A 25,496-nucleotide genomic window follows, 5' to 3' on the forward strand; every position below is an offset into this window, starting at 1 on the left:
AACCTTATTCTCATTTTCACTCCAGAGTGAAAACTAAACTAACTCTAGGATCTAAGAAATTGTTCCTTTTTTCAAAATCATAATTACATTTCAGAACAATGTTTCCTTTGCAATCTTATAGATTCAAAAATATTATTCTGCGTAGAGATCTGTATTCTTTACCAGACTGTCAAATGGGACCACAACCAAAAGGAAAAAGAAAAGTTAAGAACTTGTTATTTAAGTCTATAAGTTACTGATTATAAGTTGCTATAAACTGAAACTGTATTGGAAGAGGAAGTTCTCATTCTAAAAGTTCCCAAGTAATAAATCTACCCTCCATCAAAGCATGAGATAACCTATACCTATACAACCCTTTGTCATACTTGTCCCTCAATTTGGATGCATATAAATGCCACATATACATGTATCATTCTGAGGGTCCCAAAACAGTCTGAAAAAATCCAGTTTGAGGATTTGGATGCCTGCTCCAGCAAAGGCTCAATTAAATGTGGCAAAAACAAGAGTTACCATTAGCTAACAGTTTTTACCCTGTGATTATTGAAGATACAATGTTATAATTCTTTTCAATTATTTTTAAGTTAATACATCTGGCAAAGAAAAAAACCTTTGAAGATTCTGTATTAACTTCAAATGCTTTTGGTAATCACAATACTAAAGTCCACTTGGATTTCTGTCCATAACCTAGACTAGGTAAGTAGGTGGCTATAATGGCTAGAGCTCAGGGTCTGGACTCAGGAAGACATGATACTAGCCATGTGAACCCTAGGCAAATCACTTCACTTCTGTCTGCCTCAGTTTCTTCATTTATAAAATGGGGCATAAGAATACCACCTATCTCTCATGATTGTTGTAAAACTCAAAAGAGATAGTATTTGTAAAATAAGTAGCAAACCTTAAAAAGTGCTGTTATTAATCACAAACATAGAGATGGAAGGGTACTACAAGATTCCCCTTCAATTTACAGATAAGTAAATATTCACCCATTAAGGTGATGAGATTATTATCCAGCTTATTCTTATTGCCTAGAATCTGAGTAAATATCAGGTTTCATTAACCTGTATAAGGACTAGTTTGGCTGAGATGAGGGAATTCAGCTTTGTTTTCACCTAGTTACAGAGGTAAGAAATGTAACAGCTTAGATGGTGTTATCATCTTTATCTTTGATTAAGTCCGGTGATAGTGATAGGTTACCTATGGTTTTAAATTATGAAAAGGCACAGAGAAGGCGAGACACTTGCCTAAAGTCACTAAGCTGAAGTGAAGAGTTTTTTCTTATCATAGATGACAAATTTTACTTATCTTAATAGAAAACCATTTTTATTTAGGAAAGAAGAGGAACATAAGTTTGGCAGGGATGCAAAGTTTTCTTTGAAATTCCTTTAAAAACTAATATGTCATTGGCAAAACAGAAAGTAAATGTATTTATTGAGAAAATATAGTAGGAAATAGGTTTTGCATGACTCCACATATATAATAGGGATCCTATTACTTAATTTCTCAATGGATGGCAGAGGGAGGGAGGGAGAGATTTTAGAACTTGAAATTTTTTTAAAATGAATTTCAAAAATAAATTAATGAATTTAAAAAAGAGAAAGAATGGTAGATACTGGAAAAGGAAGGGCCTGTTTAGTCAAATGAACATACGATGATCATAAGTCAGACCATAAGATCATATAGTTAGAACTAGAACAGACCTTAGTTTTTAATCTAGTGAACCTCTGAATTTTACAGTTGAGGGAATTGAGACCCCCAAAATGTCAAATGCCTTGTTCAAAGTTAAGCACATTGGTGACTAGAACTTCAATTTTCTGACTCTAGAACAACTCTATGACAGTCTTCATGTTAATGGAATTGATAAAAATTCTAATTTCAGTTTACCAAATTAGCTACAAGATTAAATATCATGACATACAGATGCATGGAATTTAGACAAGGGCAAGGTCAGGTAAAGTTGCTAACATTTTGGAGTCAGTGGATCTGAGCTATTTGGCCACATGGTCTAAGATCTGGGTTCTAGTCAAAGTGGAGTCACTCCTTGGTGTAGCTTTTGGTGGGGTTGGACTATATATAAGACGTTGGAGGACTCTTACTTCTCAAAGATTGTAATTAATATAGCACTTTAAAATTAACTAAGTGCCTTATAAATATGATCTCATTCAATTCTCACAACAATCCTGGGAAGGAAGGATATTATTAGCCCTGTTTTACAGTTGGGGAAACTGAGGCAGGCAGGATTATAGGCAATTGGACAATAAGTCTGAAGGAAATTTTGAATGCTTTGGGGACTTGGGTGGTCTGAGGGACAAGGAGATCACTTTAATAAACTTACAAACAAAATTGATCATGATAAATTAAAAACAAAAGGTAAATTGTGATGAAATCAAAGGATGGGAGAGAAAAAGAAATGTACCCCTAAGCTTCTGCCTATCCCCAAATTATGTTGAGCCTAATCTTAATATTCCAAAATTATAGTCAATTGTGCCTGACTTTGTCATCTCAGTTGTAAGGGAACCAGTATAAATTGTCAACTGTTCTGCAGTGTGTAATTTTAAGGCACTTTGAGATTGTTATTGGCATGAGTTCCAAGTGCAGGATGAGTCAGACATAGCATTGGATTTCAGCTCTTTGAGCTGTCATATAAGAATTAATATTATTTTCCAAATCCCTAAATAACTCTTAAGAAATGAGTTGTTAAAAAACAAAAAGTGTATATTTTTCCCTTTCCTTCTTATTCCCTCCCATCTCCACCCCCACCCCCCAAAAAAGTAAAGGGCCTGGGATTTGTGTTGCAAATGCAGAAAAGAAAGTGTTGCTGTTATCTTTTTAGAATGGAAAAAAAGGTTATGATGTAGCATCTAATGAAAATTCATTCACCAGATGAATTCAAATTGGCTGACATATGACAGTTGAAACACTATAATAAGCATGGAGTAATAATCAATGATGACAAGAAATGTCTTCTTTGGTGACCGAGGGGTTGCGGGATAGGTCTGCTCCCTCTTATCCTTCTAATTAATGCTATGTATATGGGGTCAGGTGGAAGGTTGCAAATAATATGTTAATGAAATATGCAGATGATGAAACACTGAGTGATGTAGAAAGGACTGACAAAAGCGATTCACTGGACCTTAGAGGGCAGGGACCACAAATGGGAGGAAAAGACCCTCAAAAAAGGACAGGACCCAAAAGCAAAGGAGGCTTTATTGGGTTTTGGGACAATGGAAAAGCTCAGGGAAAAACAAAACTAAAGGGATGATGAGAAACAAATTTAAGCAAAGGTGAAATGTGAGAAATCTAGCAGTCTGCAAGTGAATGGAAATCAATAATTTCCCTCTCTGTGGTCTGGGTCTGCTTGCTTGTCACCAATAGATAATAGGTTAACCATAAAAGAGTTGTCTGAAAAGAAATGCAAGAGCTAAAAGGAATAAAACAGGTCAAGCCAACCAGGCTACAACTTCAGGGATGGAAGCAATGACCTCTGGGGTTTTGTTTATTTGTTTTTTAAAAAGAAAATCCAATGAAAACAAATCTGTAAAATGAGAGGCAGAGAAGGTAGAAGAGAGTGTTGGAGAAAGAAATCCGTTATAGGCTTCGGAATATAATCTGTTCTCTTTTGCTGATGCTATCTTTTCTTCCTAAAATGCTATCTCCAACTTATCTGTGCTTATTCAAGTCCTTCAAAGTCTCCTTCAAGTGTCACCTTTTCCATGAAGCCTTCCCGAAGCACTCTAACCCACACTGATCTCTCCTATTTTAGCCTTCTTACTATTTGTACATTACATTTGGTACTTAGTAATATATTGTTTTATATTGCTACTATTCCAAATAGATTAGATAAGCAAAGTATTCCAGGCCAGAGGTTGTGTCTTATATTTATTTTACAATCCCTCATAGAAAATGCCAACAGGGTTTTGGGCAGAGCAGGTACTCAATATCTAGTCATTTAATTTAAAGAGAGCAGGGAGTCATGAATTCCCTTTTTTTGGCCACATTAATATTCACTGTCATGGAGTACTTTAATATTTGCACAAAACTTTATATGCATTATTTCATTTGATTAGAGTGATTATACTTGAGAATGAATATCTTTTTGGTTGCTGACTTTTTCTGTATTTACTCAACCACCCATCCATTCATCTATCCATTCGTCCCCTTCTATGTCATTCTTCTTCCACTGATGGGTCCTCCTTTTGGGTCAAGTTTAAGAGCAAAGACACTAGATATCTTTTATGTTAGACTCACTGAATCATATGGTCATGATTCCTTTCTATTAGTCAACTGTAATTTATACATATATCTAATCATTGAATTATTCTGGAGCTAACACTTCATTTTAATGTCTAATTTCCATCATCAGAGCATCTTTGAAGATGCTTTTTGTTCACTTGCTTCAACAATTAATTATCAAATGAAGGAGCCAGTTATGTTAATTTGACTATTTATGTTTTCTCATATGGTCTCTGGTTGGGAATGTGATTTTGGATTTATGTGCAATGCTAAAGTCATGTTCTGAGTTTTCTTGTTAGTCATGAGGATGCCAAAATAAAATGATTCTAAGTTTTTTAACTGGATTCAGAATAGCTATTATTGATGCTATTATCTGTGATTTTCACCAAAAAGCAGAATAGGCTATAATATTGGAGGATAGGGAGAGTGACATAGAATCTCAGATTTAGAAGATAACTTTGAAGTTTTCTAAACCACTCCATTCCAAAACAAGAATCTATTTTACAATATCCCTGACAAGTGGATCCCTGAAAATCTCCAGTCAAGGGAAGGAGTGGGAAGAGTTCTTTTCACCTAATGAGTTCTTCATTCTTGTAAAGCAAGTACTCTGACTTTAAAGATGAAAAGAGGCCACTGTTGGGCACTGGTGATCTGAACCAGCCCCTTGCCCCCACTTACTTGAGACAAGTTATGGAAAGATGTCCAGGACCACACAAATCAGGCACCTCCTTATCCAGGGATAGGAACCTTCCCTGTCTCATCTAGGTATGTGTGAGGTATTGTATCTTCCTTAGAACCTGCCCTTTAGGGTCTTGGAAAAGGGAATCAAGGAGATGTACTAAGGAGAGCAAGAATACTGTGCAGGTGACTCATTTAGCCATATCTACTTGAAAATAGGAAAAACCCAGAAATTTGTTAGATTAGATGGAGATAGGTCATTGCTGATAAGAATTGGTCACAATGCTAAGGAAGGTTGTTGTCACCACATCCTCTACACCTTAACCACTTCTTCACTGAAAAAATTGTTAAAGGGGGAAAACCTTTAATTCCATATAGGTGATCTAGACCAATTATCATTTTAGGCAGATGGGGGATAGATTCTAGCATATTGGGTTGAGAGACTAAAAGATTTGGGTTCTAATCCTAGTCTGCCACTAATTTGATATGTAATCATGAGTTGTCATTATTTCTATCTGGGACTCATCTCCTTCTCTGGAGATGGACATGGCCTACAGTCTTTAAGGTTCCTTCCAGTTCTATCATTATACAATATTAATTAGAAAGGAAGCTGAAGATTCAAACATCCTAATATTCTTGGGAGAGGAAACACAGTGATTTAAATTTACATTCAAGTGTAAATATCAGAATCTCCCTTAAGCACACATTTTGATGCAGAGAAGACTGGGAAGAGAACTTAATATGAATGACTGAAGGTGGGGGGATAAGGGGGAAAATCAGAGTGGAGAAAAAGGCAGTTCTCCTGAGGGCTGGGTCTGTTTTTTCACTCAAGCCTCCATTCAGAACACAATAGGGATCTACCTCCTGTTCTCCAGGGACAGATGTTTTAAAAGCTTGTATTAAATTTAAAATATCATCTTAAGATGACAACCAGAAAATGTTTTGCTTTTGGAATAGCCTCCTGGGAGAAACATTTATTTGAGTTTTAAGAGGACAACTCCCCAAAGAGATTAAATCCATAACTCCCACTGATTCCACTGGGACTGACAATGGAAGTTGAAGGCAAGTTCTGACCACCCAGGATCTTATTTTGCCAAAATTCATTGGCTCACTTTAATGTTAAGTTTCTGCTTTCAAGTGGAAAGGATATTGAAATTAATATCTCTTAGTGAGTGTTGATTTTAAGGAAAGTGATAAAGAAAATCTTATCTTCCAAGATGCATTCCTATTTAATTCCTCAAAAAAGAGTGTTTTAGTTGATTTTTTTGTAAAGTGTCATCCTTTGTAATTGTGTTCATACTAAATTGTCATCCTAAATACCAAATACTCTTATGTTACAAAAAAAACAATCAAAAATGGAAAAAAATCCCAAGTAAGTAGAAAATATAGGAGGACTAAAAGTGGAATCAATGCCCATCTGTTAGGATGACAATTACATGTTGACTGAGAGATGAACAAGATGACCTCTCCAGGTCCTCTATAGACTTAGCTTTATGGGTTTCCAAGAAAATTGTAAATAACTTTAAGTACATTTTTTTTTAAATTTTGAAAGGATATGAAGCAGCTTCCAGATTAAAATACAGTTTGAGGAAAGGATAAAAGAGTCCACCTAAAGACAGCAGAGGGAATATACTGAGGCAAATGTGTTGAGTTTCCTTAATGCCTCAAAGTTAAAACTTGCCCACTATTTTTGTATGCTGTTTGGTTTTTAGTAGCTAAGAGAAAAAAAGAGGAAAATCTTTTATTTTCTTTTTCTCTTTGAGAAGAAACAACACAAATTTGTTTTAAGAAGCAAAATTTTGCCTGGAGCTAAACTCAAGCAAGAATTTGTCACAAGGGGTATTGACAAATGACAAAAAATTCAAAGTAGGGGCAGCTAGGTGGGATAGAACATTGGCCCTGTAGTCAGGAGGACCTGAGTTCAAATCCCACCTCAGGCACTTAATAATTGCCTAGCTGTGAGACCTTGGTCAAGTCACTTAACTCCATTGCCTTAAAAAAAAATTCAAAGTGACCATTCCTTCTGGGTCTGAGTATTTAGGAAGTTAGAGGACAGAGCAGGCAGGCTACAGTTCATTTTTATTTTATTTGGGTGGGAGGGTCTGGGAGGAGGGGTCCCCAAGTTGGCTAGATGAATTTGCTGGGTTGTATGGTCTCTGGTGTGCTTTGAGCCTCTTCCCTCAGGAGATCGACCTCCTTCCCCTAATCGCGCTGACTCTAGCATGTTTATCTTTCACCGATATGCTATCTTCATCAATTTTACCAGCCCCTCGATGATGGCCGGCCTCACCGTACCCATGCATCATGCAGAGACCCACTTTAGATTCCGTGCGGGAAGAGGAATTTGTCATAAACACCTCTGTTCATCTGACAATAACACAGTCCAATATTTCATGAAAATGAAGTGCCCAGAGTCCGCCTGATAGTTTACAGTTGTGATAAAGGATGGTCCGATGGATGCAATTGGCAGCGGGGCAGCTCTCCATGGTATAACAGGGGAAAGGAAGCAGAGGCCCGAGGGGCCTCCTTGGTGTCAGACGGTGTGTCCTTACTGCCGAGGACAGTGTGACAAACAATCTCACACTGAGCTGGAAGGAGCCAGGGCTAAGAACTTGGGAGTTGCGCTTCCTTTCCTCCATGATCTATGTCTGTTCAGAGACACAAGGACTGCTAGCTTTGCAGTCTTGGAAAGTCAAGTCAAGTAGTGTAATTTCTGAGGTTCCCCACATAAATGTCCCATCCCTCTTCATTCCTGGGCCACACAGCAGGCATCCAAATTCCCAAAGAAATAGCATTTCATTCAATGGATGGAAGTGGGTAAGATCCTTTGACCAGTATGCTTGTGTGTAATTCCCTCTGGGAGCTGGGGCTGTCTTGAAAATCAATAGGAAACGAACCCACCAAGAAGGGAGGGGCAGTGTATATGGGGTGTGGGGGGCTCTATTGGTAAAATCTCTATCACTGCTTCAGCCTTGGCATTCTGGGTGTGTGGGGATAGGGGGAGGCAGAAAATGGGCATTGTAGCCTAGGGAGGAGGGGTTACCTGCGTCAGTGGGGATGCTGGTCTCAGCCCCTCAGTTTCGGTCTTGACCTTGCTGCGCTTGTTAATTACAGGATTGACCGTGCTGCTCACTGCTGCCTCACTGCTTGGCTTGTTCTGGAGAGATCAGAGGAGAACCCGTGTCAGGGTCAAGCTCTGGAAGGTCCAGGGGATGCAGCCAGCTCGCTGCAAGAGGGGATGGTCAGCAGTGGATGGAGATGGGTGAACCGGGGGAGGGGTTGTGAGGAAGGTATCATCCTAAGTGTCCCTGATAGGACTTTCAGGATTACAGTGTGCTTTCTTCAAAACAAGCCCATGTAATAGGAAGTACCTATATTATCATTTCCATTTTACAGAATAAACTGAGACTCAAACTTCCTCAGGGTCACAGAGGTGCTAGGTCTGATGGGAAGACTTATGTTTTGACCTCTATGCCATGAAATTAGGGGAAGGGCCCTTTAAACTCATAGGTAGAAATTTGGAATTGTCCCTTTGACAACCAAGCACATGTATGCATTTCTACATGTGTGTGTGTACATGTTTGTGCAAATATGTCCAAGAGGGAGGAGAGGAAAAGGAGAGAGAGAAAATATAGAGACACTAGTAAATCAGAGGATAGCTGACCAAGAGCCATTCTGGTTTTAGCTGATATACCACCTTAACCTATAAGGTTATCACCAAAAGAGACCTCAAAGGTCATCTAGACCAACCCAGATATGAACAGATATCTCCACTATGACATCTTCAGAAAAATGGTTCTCTTGCATTTGGTTTTAAATGTTGGGTGAGGAGGGACCAAGTCTACCTTTGGACAGTTATGAATGTGAGGAAGTTGATTTCTGTTTATAAATTAAATCAAGGCCAGATTGAACAAGGTGAATCCATCTACCATATAATAGCCCCTTTTAATATTTGAAGACAGTGATCATGTTCCACTTCCTCCTTATCTTCCCTTGATTAAGATCCCTAGTTCTTTAAACCAATTCTTATGTCATGGTGTCCATAACATCTCACCACCCTGCTCATCTTTCCTCCAGAGAACATGTCCAAGCATTCACCACAGGTTATAGATGAGAAAATTAAGGCAAATCACTCCCACTCACCACTAACCTTACTCCCAAGTGTGTCATTCCCCCCAACCATGGGAATTAAAACCATTAGTAAAAGGGAAAACTGTGAAAGGATGCTAGTGAGCATGGCTTTTTCCAATCATTTTGGGAATTTTGAAAGCAAGAATAGTCCATCCTCATGTTCTTTACTCAATACTGTCATTTTCTGCTAGAAATATGGCCACGATCATGACTGAGGTTGTTTGGCTAGGATTGGCTAAGGACCTACTTCTTGCTTCTCTGTGACATTCAAAACCATGATGTGTCCATATATTGATGGAAAACCATACATTAGGGGCAGTGTATCTCTTTTAGAAAGATTTGGACATTTTCTGGCTAGTGTAGAGGGAGAAAGTCTATGTCAGAATAATGGTAAGGAAAAGCTCTTGGTCAGGATTGAGCCTGGACTGAGTATGAAAGCAAAATTTTCCTTGTTGTCTCGAATCCCCCAAATTTTAGTGAGATCAGATTCCACTTTGTTGTTCAGTTGTTTCAGTCAAGTCCAGATCCTTTGTAACCTCATTTGAATTTTTTTTTTTGGCAAAGACACTGAAGTGATTTGCCATTTCTTTCTCCAGTTCTTATTTTATATATGAGACAAATAGGGTTAAGTGACTTGCCCAGGGTCACAGCTAATAAGTGTCTGAGGACAGATTGGAACTCACAAAGATGAGTCTTCCCAATCCCAGGCCAGACATTCTATATATTACATCACCAAGCTGTCCTTCCAATTCCATAGGCTCCTACTATCCCCAAAATCTTTCACAGTTCATTGTCAAGTTTCACTAGGTTGAAGAAGTAGCAGATACAGGATTATAGATTTAGAGCTAGAAGTGATTTTAGAGACTACCAAATTCAGCTCTCTAATTTTACTGAGGTTGAGAGAGATAGAGAAAATAAGTTATTTATTAGACATTTCTGTGGTACCAGATGGTATGCTAAGGGCTTTGCAAATATCTTATTTGAGAATGTTTACATGACTCACTCAGGGTCACACAACTAGCAAATGTTGGAGGTGGACTTTGAACACGTATCTTTTTGGCTCATTCAAATAGCCACCTAGCTTCCCTTTCGAAGCACCCCTTCTCCCACCTCCACACTTTTCTGTCAGTTAATAACCCAATCATCTCAATGATGAAATATCAGTACTTCCCTGTTTCTTCCCCTCCTTTCTCCACATTGATTTAAAATGCCAAAATATCTTTCCTCCTCTCTTTTCCTTTGCCATAGCTAAAAGAATTTTAGCGCTGGGAAGGATATTAGGCATCATGAGGACAATAGAATTTAAAAACCAAAAGAGATCTAGAAAGAACTATCATCCAAACCTGCTCATTTTATAAATAAGAAAACCAGTGCTGAGAGAGAGAGAGAGAGAGAGAGAGAGAGAGAGAGAGAGAGAGAGAGAGAGAGAGAGAGAGGAAGTGAGTCAACAAAGCTTCACTGGAAGTTAATGAAAGAGCAGGGATTAGACTCATGAAGGGTCCTTGACTTTCAGTTTAATACCCTTCTGCTGATCCATCCTATTGTCAACACTAAGGATCTTAATATATTTTTGGGAGGAGGGTCATAAAAATTAAATTAAAAAGTAAATAAAGATCTGGAGGCTCCTTCCTCTCACTTCAGTGGGATCTGATTTTTCCATCAGGTCAGGTCCTGTGTGGTTGACCACAAGGCTGTGGGCAACCTTTCATCTGAACTGAGGAGAATGGGAGTAAGGGAGTCCATGGGATATTATCAGACCCTGCAGACATGTGGATCAGGAAATTTTGGGGATGTTTTCCCTAAAATGTATATAAATATAAGTGCCTTAGGGGAAACTGGTTTATAAATTGGGGAAATACAATTCAGAACATTACAAAACCCTTTTCAGCTTTCATAATAATTCTTTACAATTGTACAATTCGTTGCTTTATGTATTCCAAAGCGTTTTCACTGTAATCACTTTCTTTCATCCCTACAACTATATGGCAAGTTAAGCAAGGTAGGAATTATTTTATCATTGAGTTTCAAAGCATGAGGACTAGAATTCAGGTCTCCTGATTCTACTCTAGTGTTCTTTCCACAGGTTAAGCCTACACGAATCACCCATACCAGGACATTCTAAATAACTGGCATAGAAAAGAAAAAGTCCAAAATAAAGTTTGACTGCACAGCGCTTAATTCTATTGGCCTCCTCCTACAGATTAAATTTCACAAATTAAAGATTAAATTACAGATTAATTACATATTTAAAAAAAAGACAAAACATCTTTTTTGAATTTTAACCATGTGTACCTCCTTCCTTCCCAACCTCTTACCTGGTTTGAGTCAGCTATGCAGTTGCTGCTGTTGCTGAGCTGTGTTGGAGTGGGGTTGACTGAGATGACAGCCATGTGCTGCCTGCTAGGAAAGGTGGGAGAGGGTTGGATTAAGGGTGGGGTGTGTCCAAAGGCTGAGCTCAGACCCCTCTGCTGGCTCAGGATCTGCTGATAGGCCACTGGATTGATGGGGTGAGGGAAAGTGAAGGCTGGGCTGCAACAAAAAACATCAATCAATCAATAAATTACTCTACCAATCAGTCAAGTATTAGGTTCCCACTATATAGGAAATAGCTCAAGGCTCATATACTCTATTAAGGTAGACAACATATGTGTGTGTGTGTGTGTGTGTGTGTGTGTGTGTGTGTGTGTGTATTCAAAATGAGCACAAAAATACAGATAGTTTTGGAGGAGAAAGATACTGGCAGAAAGGTCTCATACTTAAATTGAGTTTTTACAAACTAAAGATACAAAGAGGACTTGGGAAGAAGGAAATGTATCTCTATGAGAAGTTATCATTTTGGAACAAAGGAGAAAACCTATATCTGATCTCATTACAGTCAGGTTAAGACAGAGATAAAAGTCCATATTCAAATTCTAGGGAATTCTAGGGCCTTATGAAATGAATTGAAATAAATCCTACTGAAAACCTACTAAGTCACTTCCCATATCAAGAATACATAAATAATTCTTTATTGTCCTTTCAATCAATCTTCAGTTCCTTTGCTTGGTTTTCAGGTACTGCACAGTCTGTTGCTGACTTTACCCATCAACCTTTGTTCCTGTCTCTCCCCATTGCTCCTGTAACTGGTTTCCACCAAGTAGCCTGCATATCCCAACATACTTTTGTGCCTATTGTTCTCTGTGTTCCTTCACCTGGAATATCCTACCTCTGCCCAACTTACTTATTTTTTAAGGCTCAGCTCAAGTCCCATTTCCTTCTCTTATTGGCTCTAACCCATAGTAATCTCTCCTTTTCTGAAGTTGCATTTTAAAAAGTTCAGTGTTTTTTTATTCTTGTTTCCTAATTGTGTCCTAATTGTAGATTTCATTTCTCTATTATATTATTAATGGCTTAAAAACACAAGATGATAGTATCATAGATTTAGAGCTGGAAGAGACCTTAGAAATATAATTTATACTCCTCATTTTACAGATAAGGATACTAAAGCCCAGAGGTTAAATGACTTGCCCAAAGTTACACAGATCATAAGTTATATCCTTTATGTCTCTTTAATTATACCACATGCTGGACACATGGTTAATAATAAATAAATACTTGTCGGTTGGTTGACTGACTCATGATGAAGATGCAATTAGTCTCCATAGTTATCAGGCAGCACACTGTTGAAATGCCAAGCTATAAAAATCACATTGTAAACAAAGACTTTCATTTGTCCAGGGATGGAGGGGGTCCTTTTTTTATAGAATTATAGATAACAGAGCTATCCTATGAATTTATATATATAATATAATATAATATAATATAATATAATATAATATAATATAATGTCACTGAATTTCACAGAATTATGACACAAAAAACAATGTCTTAAAATGATGCTGATCATAACTAAATCTGTCTTTAGTGAGGTACATCAGTTGTATTAGAGCCATCATTCTGAATATCTGATATCACTATATCGTCCTATAGAAGTAAAATTGCAGAATATGGGACTGGGTCTGTATGAATTCTGATATCTCCTTAGAGTGTTTTGTTTGTGTAAACTTTTGTTTTATATATATATGTATATATATATATATATATACACACACACACACACACACACACACACACACACACATGTTTTCCTTCTCAGCAAAAGTCCAGGATAAATAAGGATTTAGAATTCATCTAGTTCGTTCTCCTCCTTTTACAGAATAGTAAACTGAGACCAAGAGAGGTTTAAGTAAATTGTATAACATCACATACCAAGTAGAATTTTTTGAAAAAAATTTCAAACATTTGATTATTTGAATTTTTAAGCTGCTTGGATACCAGTTAAAAGGTAGCTGCCTGTGCCTGGCTTTAAACTGTTGGTGCCAGAAGTATAAGTAAGCATGGAGTTTACCTCACACACTAATTAAATAAAAGAAACAAACAATAACAAAAAGACCTATCCAGGTCTTTGCACATCTTTTATCTAGGCTACAAAATTTGCATGGACTCACTCTTCTCACATATCTTCTACCCACAAGTCACATTACTTCTTCCTTTGGTGTCAGCACTCTCGGCTAAGGTTACACAAAGGCCTGCTAGTATGGAGTAGACAACGTTTTCCCTTAGATGTAAATCTTCATGAATTTAAACAAAAAAGAATAAAGATGGAAGGGATCATTTACTAATTTTATTTTTGCCTTTCTTATATGGTTTTATTTAAATTTCATTGCCTAATTTTTCTTAGGATTTACAATCTGATTTTCTTTTTTCCTGGATCATAAGGGCCAGAGCTGGGTAGAAGGGTGTGAAAATATGGGGACAGAGGACTCCATTTCTATCATTTTCTATCTTTCAGCTCTCACTAATATGCTTCCTCCCCATCCCTCATTTATGTGAAGCTGAAATATCTTTTGTTTCTCTTCTAAAATATTAGGTGAGGTCAACACACATATCTTGACATTCTGTGTAGGGAACAGAAAGAGCAGCCTTTAGCCGTTTAACACTAACTAGTTTCTCATTTGACAGAAGAGCATGGCTGATGGAGACTCCTACCTGCATCACCACTTCAGGTACCATTTATAACAGCTGAGCTGCCCCCACCCCCACCCCCACCCCAATAAGTGGTGACTAGTTATAAACAATTTTACCCTCAGGTCAAAGGGCAGAAGACTATTTAAACTTCCCAACATTTTTTATGATCTGACTGTTCTCCAAGTTTTGAATAAGTTGACTTTTTCATTCTAATGTGTTATGGAATGAAATCCTTAATAAGAGAGTGGCCAAGGACTGCATAGACAGGAAGGGAGGAAGAAAGGCGGATTCTTAATATGATTTTGTAAATAGGATTTGGACAGGTAGTTTGTTATATAACACAATGGGATATTTGTCATTGGGATAGAGAATTCCTTAGTGTAAATACTATGGTTATGGTCCAACAGACAACCTGGCAGCTTAATGACCCAGTTAATATTCAGTGGAAATTAAAACACCCACCTGGGGTGTGTCCTTGATTTCATGATTGTATCTCTTGTCATGGACCTGACCAGTTTCACCATTCACATCAGAAGGGAGGGTATAAGATGAAAGTTGGACTCCCCTCTCACCCTCCCCAATAAGTCAGAACTGAGGATGAATCCCACAGAAGTCTACTTGGACTCTTTATCATTAGTCTTTAAGAAACACACAACATTAATGGGAAAAGTTACTTTTATGCTGATCTATAAAAGGATTTGCTGCCCATCTCCCACAGTTCAAAGGACCAATTAAATACCACTCCCACCAAATTCCCCCAGACCAAAGCTTCTGATCTCTGAGGTATAGCAGTTAGTCTTACTGAATTAGACTGGCACCTGAGAACTTGCTTTCCCTGATATGGGAGATTCCCAAGTTCAAGAGGGCCTTGTAGTCAATCTCTTAACCAAAGATCAAACATGCCACTCTCTCTCTTTTACCTGATTGCCCCCGCAGACAGATGTCCATAGGAACCACTAGCAGCCGAACTGCTTCGGGAGTTATTAATATAAGCCACCAGAGAGTTGGGAGAGGTTCTAATCATTGTCTGCAGATCAATGCTGGCATCTGAGAGCGGGGAGATCGACAGGGCCCGCTTGCGACTTAACCTTGGGGTCACCCGAGGACTGGAAAATCGGGACACTGCAAAGGAAAGAGCAAAGGCAGAGCTGGTTAGTTTGAAATGCTTTCTGTGAGATTGAAAGAAGAACCTTTAAAACAAACCGCCCAGTCAATTAACTTAAATTCAGCAAACATTGTTAGTTACTTGCCAGGCACTGTGTTCAGAGCCAGGATACAGAACAAAAATAAAGCAGTCCCTGAACCTAGAAAGTCAATGTTATACAAGAAGGAATAAGACCCAGTCCCTATTAAGCACCATATATTCTGCTAAAAGAGCACACAACCATAGTTAGCATTTATTATCTCATTTGAAACTCTTGACAATCCTGGAAGACAGGTGCTATGATTATTCTTATTTTGCAGATGAGGCAAACAGGTTAAAGTGACTTGCCTAAGTTCTCACAGCTAAGTGTCTGAGTTTGGATTTAAACTCAAATCTTCCTACCTCTAGGTGTAGTGCTTTAGGCATTGCTTCACTCATCTGCAGGTGTGTTAGATTATGTACAAGTATGAAATTTAGTGAATTTATATAATATATGGTATAATAATAGTTTCTATTTCCATAGTGTTTAAGGTATACAAAATGCCTTTCTCATAAATAACTTTGTTACTGTTACACATAGGAAACTGAGAGTCTCAGAGATGTTAAATGGTAGAGTAAAAATCTGAATCCAAATACATTGACTGCAAATGTGAAGTCTTTCCATTATGCTAAACTCAAACTTGTCCATATAAAAGGTAGCTGCCTGAACCTGGCTTTAAACTCTTGGTGCCAGGGGTGAAAGTAAGCATGGAGCTTCCAGTCCTTGGAAGCTAGTAGTTGTCTGTTGTCTCTCTTCTTAGTTCTTGAAGACCCAAAATTATTCCAGGTCATCTTTCCTTTTCATTTTAAAAAATGAGATATACTATCTAAGGACAATATCATATACATAAACAAAAGTAAAATATTATGGCTAATATCCAACGACAATACACTTCTAATGCTTATTCTTCCAACTGAGAAGCTCACTTTTATAAGTCACAGATTCAAAGAGCTGAAAGAACCAGGGGATCTTGTGGTCTAACCTCCTCCCCTGCTCCTGAGTACTAGGTTTCTTTTAAGTGCCAATTAAAATTTCATATTCTACTGGAAAACTTTCACAATCCCTTGTAATTCTAGTGCCTTTATTCTATTAATTTTTCCTAAGTATCCTGTCTATAGCTAGCTTTGCATATATTTCTTTGTATATTCTCTCCCCATTAGATTGTGGGCAGGGATTATCTTTGCCTTTTTTAATATCCCTCCAGTGCTTAACAGAGGGTCTGATTAATAGTAGGTGCTTGATAAATGTTTATTGACTGATTGACCGACTAGAAAAACCAAGTTAATTCCCCAAGGCCACATATCAAGGTGATAGGAAAGTATGGGCTAGACTTGGTCTCCATCAAGTACTCTTGCCTTTATATTACAGTTCCTTCAAAATGACTTTCTCATAGTAGTTCTGAAAGATAGGTACAGTTTACATATAGAAAACCGAGTCTCAGGGTTTAAAACCACTCACTTAAATGCTAAATGTTCTAATGGATATTCTTCTTAAAAGGGGCAGGAAACTTAGTGTTAAAATAAGCAAAGTGAAATATTTTAGTTTTTCCCTGTTAGAATTTTTCCAGCTAGAAGTTAGAATCTAGCTGGATCTGGAGTCAGGAAGATGGTAGTTCAAATTCAACCTCAGATGCTTACTAGTATGACTGTGGAACAAATCATTTAATCTCTGCCTGCCTTAGCTTCTCATCTGTAAAATAAGAATGACAAGGATATCTACCTTCTAGACTTGGGAGGATAAAATGAAATAGTATCTATAAAGTTCTTTCCCAATTTACTCAATGAGTGCTATCATCATCATCCATAATGAAAACTTCTGGAGTGTAAGATCTGTACCTAATGCTGACTTTTTTGATCCTCTGTAACACCTAGCATACACATAATTGATACTCACTAAATGATTGGGAAATTTTGCTTGCATTTAGTTTTGTGCTTACTATTCTATTTTTTAAAAAAATATTCTTTTATGTGTAAAAAGCCCTAATTGGAAGAGATTTTAGCACATTGTTGAGTACTTTAGAACTGTCTAGGTAACATGAATACCTTTTCCATGTAATAATCATGATTTTATTGATGCTATTTTGGAAAAGCAGAAACAATATGATAAGTCAAAAAGACTCCTGGAAAGAGGTATCAGGTGACCTTGGTACCTACCCCAGTTCTATATACTGTTGTGGGCAAATTAATTTGCCTCATATAAAATAAAAGGGTTTATCTTTTCTGAGTCCAAGATTTTATATATTATGGGATAATTTAAGTGAGATTTTTGCCTCCTATGAATTTCACCCAAACAGAGGGGAGCATGATATCTTTAGAGGTCACTGATCCTATAAATGTTTGATTTACCTTACACGAGTCTAAGTGAAGCTAGCATCTTATTGCAGGTAATACAGGATGTGATAAAAAGGAAAGAGTCAGCTCAGTAGTGAAATCAGTTTGCTATTATATGAAACTTCAGATCTCAAGACAATTAGCATGGAAGAAGACCAGATAACAGAAATCCAGAAGGCTAACAGTGGCATTGGTAGGCAGGTAATCTGAAGGCAGAGATAGGAGAGTTCTAGATGAAGTAGGGCAACTAGGAAATAGAAATGCTGAAAGAGGGAATGTGTGGATTCAAGATGGCGATGACCACAAAAGAAATCAGAAACAAGAATTCCAAATTTAGAAAGGAAATATAAGGCTAAAATGTTGCAGAAATAACAGGCTAACAAGAATTCCCACACAATGCATGGGTTTAGAGGTGAAATGCCCTTGTAGATCATCAAGTCCAATTCTACTCCTATTCAGGAAGAGGAAATTGAGTTCCAGACAAATTAAGTGACTTGTCCAAGGTCACATAGGTATTGCGTTAGAAGTCAGAATTTGAATGCAGATTCTCTTCCTTCACCATATGCCTGCTTCTGGGAGATAGCTGGCTGATTTAAGTATTCCAATATTCATGGAAGCAGCACACATTTTTTTTCCCTAGTAAAGTAATAAACTGGCATTTTGGCTTATAAATCCATCTCAAGTGAATATGGTTAATGTGAATCAACTTCCTAGAGCCTAATTACCCTTAAATGGATGAATAAAATTTGATTTCTAAATAGGCGGTTTACTCATAATGACCTTATAAGGTACACTTGTTACTCCAGAAACTGCTCCCACAAACAACCAGACCTAACACTTTGTTCTCTTCCTATGGCTGTCCCCCATGCCTGGAATGTTCTCTCTCCACCTCTCTGCTTCCTGGCTTCTTTCAAGACTCAGCTAAAAACCCCCTCCTTCTATCAACAGCCTTTTCTAGACCCCTTAAATACCTTCTTTCTGAAACTACCCCTAGTTTATACTGCACATATCCTGCTTGCCCATTGTCTGCCCCCTGAAGTCTGGATGTCAAGAATCTCACTGAGACCATAGTCAATCCATCAGATTCCCCAATGTTATGTTAGAAAGTGAGCCCCTGGGGCGGCTAGGTGGTGCAGTGGATAAAGCACCAGCCCTGGAGTCAGGAGTACCTGGGTTCAAATCCGGTCTCAGACACTTAATAATTACCTAGCTGTGTGGCCTTGGGCAAGCCACTTAACCCTGTTTGCCTTGCAAAAAAAAACCTAAAGAAAAGAAAGGGAGCCCCTTTCTAATATGAGAATTGGAATTCTTTTTTCCTTTACTTTGGGACTCCAATGCTTTGCACAATGCCTGATATATAGTAGGTGTTTAATAAATATTCATTACTTTAATTTGACTTTTGCTCTTATCATATCCTATGGGGCATTGTAATTGTGCATAGTTAATTATAACATGTATGTAAGATAATATGTAGGAGCATGAGAACTAAAGCAAGTAGGAATCTTAAAGCATGCTGTTGCATCCCCTCATTTTACAGAATAAGAAATTTAAGCCCAGAGAGACAAGTGTTTAACACAAGATTATGCAGGAAGTATCTCAACTGATATACAAATCTAAGTTTTCAGCTCCAAAGTTCAAAAATCAGATAAAAATAATTAGCTCTTATTTTCACCCCACAATGTTTCTCGGTTTGTTTTGTCTGCCCCCCCCCCCCCCCACTGCTAAATGATAGGCTTTATGAAGACAGGTATATTTTAATTATCTTTGTAACTCCCTCTGGTTTCTTTGCCCATTACATAGACACTTAAATCATTCCTTAATGAAGGACTGGTCAGATCCACTTGAATAAGTCAGGTTATCCTACCTAGGGCTATCCTGTGGAGAGAGGCATTTTCCTTAGCCTATCCCCTCCACCTCTAGAAATAAAAGTGGGGATTCAGGGCACCCCAGGCCAGCAATGTCACATGGCTTCAATCGTTAAAAGTACCCCTAACCAAGAGCTTTGGCTGGCTTCCCCAGAGTAGCTCTGGGCCTGCCATCGGGTGAATAGCTGGCTGTTTTAGCCTCTAAACTGTCGGCCCTTTTAGTGATGCAGAGAGAACTTAGGACAACAAAAGGCCTTTCCATTGATTATGAATGAGAGGTTGGGAAAGGAAGCCAGCTTACATGGGGTGCATTTGGGACTTGAAGAAGGCTTGCATGAGCCTGTGTGGGAGGAACAGAAGGGGAAGGAAGTATTTGTACTGTGCTGAGTAGTCAATTCATAAGAATGATGAGACTCTGGGAACTTGGAAGTAAAAGTATATTTAAACATACACACACACACACACACACACAAACACACACATAGACAATCTGACAGCTCAGAGTTCAGGCTCTCATCTCTCACCAGCTGCAGTCTGTGGCTTATTAACAACAGCTACACAGTCCAAGGAGGCTCCTGACCCTGCCTGGTTTTTTGTTGGCTTTTTTTTTTTGTTCACACTATCCCCTGGCTCTGCTGTGACTCCCATAGGTTATCATGTCAGTCCTTTTAACATCTCCTTCCCTTCAAGAGGGGTAGTTCCTATTCCTGCTACTTTCATTTGGGAAATGAAGCAACCTTAAGATAAGTTGTAAGACTAATTCTGACCTCCCCAAAGTTCTTTCTGACCTAGTGGATTTTCTTTGTCTGTCCCTTCTCCCTCTCTCCATCCCTAACCTCCCACAATTTGTCTTTACCTCCTTTGCCACTTTAAAGCATTATAAAAATGATACCTATTTTTCTTCTTCTCTATATCTTTCACTGAACCTATCACAGTGGTCCTATATCACTTTTTACACACACACACACTAATTTATTATACCTTATGATAGTTACTGTTATTATCCGTATTTTACAGACAAGGCAACTGAAGACCAGAGGTGGTAAAACTCAAGTCTTCCTGATTCTAAGCCCATGTTCTATCCAATAGGCTACACAGTTTTTACAGAAATATAGGCCTAGAACTAGAAAAAGATTTAGAGATTATCTAATTTAACCTCCTCAATTCCTACAGAGAAGATGACCCAGAGAGATTAAGTGAACACAAAATTAGAAACTGGCAGAGTCAGGAATCAAGTCTAGACCTTTTGAAATCTTAAACCCAGTGCATTTTGAACTATGCCTCATTGCTAAAAGACAAAATAAATAGCTACAAACAGTAATCCCAGTGACTTGCACATAGTAGGCAAACTTAATCAGGTAACAAGCATTTATTAAGTGCTTATTGTAGGCCAAGCATGTTAAGTGCTATGGATATAAAGACAAAAATATGTTGCTTTTTTCCTCACAGAGCTCACATTCTAGCTGGGGAGAAAAACATGCAGACCACTGGATGTCCACAATATAAATGGAAGCTTTCTTAAAAAGAAGTAAATTGTAAGAGGTGGGATTTGAATTTTGAAGGAAGTTAGGGAGCCAGGGGCAGAGGTGATGAGGGAGACAGCATTCCAGGCATGGGGGGACATCAAAGGGAAAGGCTTAGATATGGGATGAGAAAGAGCAAGGAGATTGTCTCAGTAATGCAGAGATTGTGGAAGGTAGTAAAGTATAAGAAGAATGGAAAGGGAGGAAGGAGTCAGGCTAAGAAAAGTCTCAAATCCTCAACAGAAGATTTTATATTTGATCCTGGAGGTCATAGGAAGCCATAGAGTTTATTGAGTAACCAGTGACATGGTCAGACATGCTATAGAAAGTCATTTTGGCAGCTGAGTGGAGGATGAATTGAAGAGGGGAGAGACAAGGCAGGGAAATCTATCAGCAGGCTACTGAGATAATGTATGAGGAAATGAGGTCCTGCAGAAGGGTGGTGACAATATTAGAGGAGAGATGCTGTAAAGGTAGAAATGCCAAGATTTACATTACTGATTAGAGAAATGCAATTAAAACAATTCTGAGGTACTCCTCACACCTATGAGATTGGCCAATATGACAACAAAAAGGTAAATGATGAATGTTGGAGGGGATGTGGGAAAACTGGGACACTAATGCACTCTTCTTGGTAGAGTTATGAACCGATCCAACTATTCTGGAGAGCAGTTTGGGACTATACCCAAAGAGAAATAAAACTGGGCATACTCTCAGATCCAGCAACACCACTACTAGGTCTGTATCCCAAATGTACAAAAATATTTATAACAGCTCTTTTTTATAGTGGCAAAAAACTAGAAATTGAAAAGATGACCATCAATTGAGGAACAGCTGAACAAATTGTATTATATGAGAGACCAGACTTCAGAAAAACCTGGAAAGACTTCCATGAACTGATGTTGATTGAGCAGAACCAGAAGAACATTGTACACAATTAATAGCAACATTGTTTGATGGTCAACTATGATAGATCTGCTGTTCTCAGCAATACAATGATCAATGACAGTTCTAAAGATCTTGTGATGGAAAATACCATCCATAACCAGAGAAGAAACTGTAGAGTCTACAGGCCAAAGCATACTATTTTCAATTTTAAAAAATTTTCATGTTCTTTCTCCTCTCATTTTTTCTCTTTTGTTTTGATTCTGTGATGAACAGTTATACATGTAAAATCTATATTAGATTACTTGCTGTCAAGGGGAGGAGGAGGGAAGGGAGAAAGGAATGAAAATATGGAATTCAAAACCTTACAAATAACGAATGTTGAAAACTCTCTGCATGTAGTTGAAAAAATAAACAAATTTATTTTGTAAAAAAGAAATGGCAAGATTTGGTAACAGTTTGGAAATGTGGGATTTGAGTGCCAATGAAGAGCTGAGAAGTGAGCCTAGATGACTTAATAAATATTTCTTGTACCAAGCTTAATTATACAAAGAAAGAGGGATCAGTGCAGTTTCATCATGCCAACTGTCCTTTTTCTTTCAGATAGACCCTAGAGTCAGAACAAAGTTTCACCAAGTTCCTAAAGTTGGTCCTCCAAAATTAAGAGCCAAGCCAGGTTCCTGATTTAGGACTGAACTTGCCAGCTTGCAGACCCGCAGCAAATTACAAAGTCCCTACAGACTACACAAAATCAGCATCCACAGTGAAATTCTGGACCAGATGAGGTTTCCTCACCTAAATGAATGAATGGGTCAATCAGAAGTCTCAACTGCCAGGTAAACAGGATTAAAGAGTATAAAGGATCTTCCTCTCATAAGTGCATTTGGTCTTTGCATGAGAATCTTTTACTCATGGTCTAATAAAAATGATTCAACATGGTCATCTCTAGCTATGAGAAAAACAGAAGGAAAGGAATTTCTTTAGGTTTGCCTGGAAAGGGAATGAGAGTCTGTAGACATCTTCAACTGTAGTGAACCTTGGGAAAAATGTCCCTCTCATTTCTGAGATGAGGGAACTATGCTATGGAAAAATAAAGTGAGGTTAGGTAGCTTGGGAAAGGGCCCGAAGCAGAGCCCAGATTCCTGATTCTATCTGCACTTGTTTCTTTGTTTATTCATGCTCAGTAAGGTCTTGATTAATTAAAACTTAATAACCAGAACTATTCATTGCTTCTTATCTCCTTTCCTCTTCCCCTGTTTTGGGGGTACTTTCTTTAAAGCAAAAAGGGGGGAGATATTGTAAGAAAATAAATTAATACTAGGGATTTAAAAAATCAACCTCAAGTACACCAAAGAGCAGTAGTGAAAGGAGGACTGTAATTGGAGTCAGAGGATCTGGGTTCAAATTCTGATCTAAATTCCTCCCTACAGAATTTTGGAAAAACCATTTAACCTTTTTTGGGGTCTCAGATTCCTTATTTGTTAGTTGAAAATGTTGGATTAGATCAAATCTGATATCCCTTCCAGCTTTCAATCTATGATCCTATATCTTAGCTACACATTCATTCTCTTTTATCTTCTAGAACTTGTCTCAGGCAATGAGAAGTGATGTTTGGTGCTTATAATCGAGGCATTGCAATATTCTGAAACATCAAATCATAGTAGCTTCCATTTGTGTAACTTTTGAAGATTTGAAAAGCACTTTCTATGCATGGTCTCCTTGAATCCTGACAACAACTCAGTAAGCTAGGTGCTTTTGTCATTCCCATTTTACAAATTGAGCTTTGCCGTGGTCACACAGCTAGGAAGACTCAGAGACAAGACAATGCTAGATCTACCTTTCTCTAATCTTCTACACTCTATCCACACTATACCACCCTATCACAAAAACTGACTAGCCCATAAAGAATGAGATAAGAAAAGACATCAATATATCTTGGAAAGATTTTCAGGAAGAAATGAATTATCAATTAACAAAAATATTTAGTTTACCAGACTATGAATCAATTAAATATTTATTAAGTATCTACTATGTGCTACATAATGAATATACAAATGCAAAATCAAGGCAGGGATTTATATTCTGCTGTCATAGAAACTTGAAACATTCTGGTTTGAGATTTTAATTTGATTTTGTCTTATTTCTCCTTTTGGAGTTTAAGGTCTTAAGTGTAGTCACTATTTTTTAAAATATATTTTTTCCCTTTTCTAAAGCATCCAGTATGATTTTGGACATGGAGTCAGATTCCTATAAGAACTTATGGAATGGAGAGCCCATGAAGTGGCACCAAAGGATTCATATTAGAAAGGTGCCTTATAGATCAGGTGCTCTGGGGCAGCTAGGTGGTGCAGTGGATAGAGCACTAGCCTTAGAGTCAGGTGGACCTGAGTTCAAATCTGACCTCAGACACTTAATTCCTACTTAGCTGTGTGATCTTGAGCAAGTCACTTGGGCCTATTGCCTTGCAAAAAGAAAAAATCATGTACTCTTAAAATCTCATCTCACGGATCAAGAAACTGAAGGAGCTACAATGATTTCCCTCAGATCATATAGGTCACAAGTAACTGAGTCATAATTTGAACCCTTATTCTTTAACTTTAAATTCAGAGTTCTTTCTAATATATGACCAGACTTTTCTTGTGCAGAAAATGGACTTGTTACTAATGACTTAACTGACAGAATTCGGAGGGACCAGAAGTATTTCACATACCAATCAGACACGCATAACTATATAGCAAGATTTTGTTAAGGTGCACAATTAACTCTAAATCAGTTCTAAAAAGTGTTTTGCTGGGTATCTCTGGTTAGAAGCAGTGGGAGATAATGAGAAAAAAAAATATTGACCATGGTCTTTGCCTTGAAGAAGCTTGCTATGTTAACAGTCAAAACTTATACACATATAAAAGGTCACTTGACAATCCAGAGTATACAGCAATGGATTTAGCATCAGAAGATGCGGTTCCAAGCCTAGCCCAGCTACTTATCACCTATTCCCCGAGCCTGAATTTCTTCATCTGTGAAAGAAGGGGGTTAGGCTATATGCTTCCTAAGAATCTTTCTAGCTCTGATCCTCTGTGATCTCTAAACCACAAACCTTCAGAGGGTTAAGAGCTCACTTTTGGCTGGTGGAAATAGTGAGGGCTTCATGATGAAGGCTGGGCTTCAGTTTGACTTGTATTCAGACATTGATAATTCACACTTAAACATGACTTGAAATGGACAAAATGTAACAAAAAGAACCCTGGAAGGTTTGTAATCTGATATTATTTTATCCTCATTTTAAGTGTAAGCAAACTCAGGTTGGGAAAGTTGCAATGATATGCCCCTGAACACAGTTATTAAGCAGAAAAGTTGAGAGTTGAGACCTTATCTTCAGACTCCAAGGACTTTTTTTCCCTCTTTTTTTCTGAGGCAGAGTTAAATGACTTGACCAGGGTCACAAGGCTAGTTAGTGTCTAAGGTCACATTTGAACTCAGGTCCTCCTGACTCCAGGGTTGGTGCGCTTTCCATGGTACCACCTAGCTGCCCCATCCTATATCTTTTCTATACACAGACACCATCCTAGTGCAGGTCCTTATTACCTCATGCCTTGACTATTATTACCATAGCCTTCTGTTGGATCTTCTTGCCTCAAGTCTCTTCCATACCAGTTCATCCTCTAC

At 38.0% G+C, this 25,496-nt stretch overlaps 1 protein-coding gene across 1 annotated transcript in view; it reads right to left on the bottom strand.

Moving 5' to 3' along the window:
• Positions 1-25,496, bottom strand: part of LOC141507381 (zinc finger protein GLI2-like) — a 399,920-nt gene that overhangs the window by 28,371 nt on the left and 346,053 nt on the right. Inside the window, 3 exon segments of the mRNA XM_074214973.1 lie at positions 7,952-8,065; positions 11,355-11,568; positions 14,967-15,168. Of these exon segments, the coding sequence (XP_074071074.1) occupies positions 7,952-8,065; positions 11,355-11,568; positions 14,967-15,168 (530 nt within the window).

The sequence above is a fragment of the Macrotis lagotis genome, chromosome 1, assembly GCF_037893015.1.
Source record: "Macrotis lagotis isolate mMagLag1 chromosome 1, bilby.v1.9.chrom.fasta, whole genome shotgun sequence".
In the NCBI taxonomy this organism is placed as follows: domain Eukaryota; kingdom Metazoa; phylum Chordata; class Mammalia; order Peramelemorphia; family Peramelidae; genus Macrotis; species Macrotis lagotis.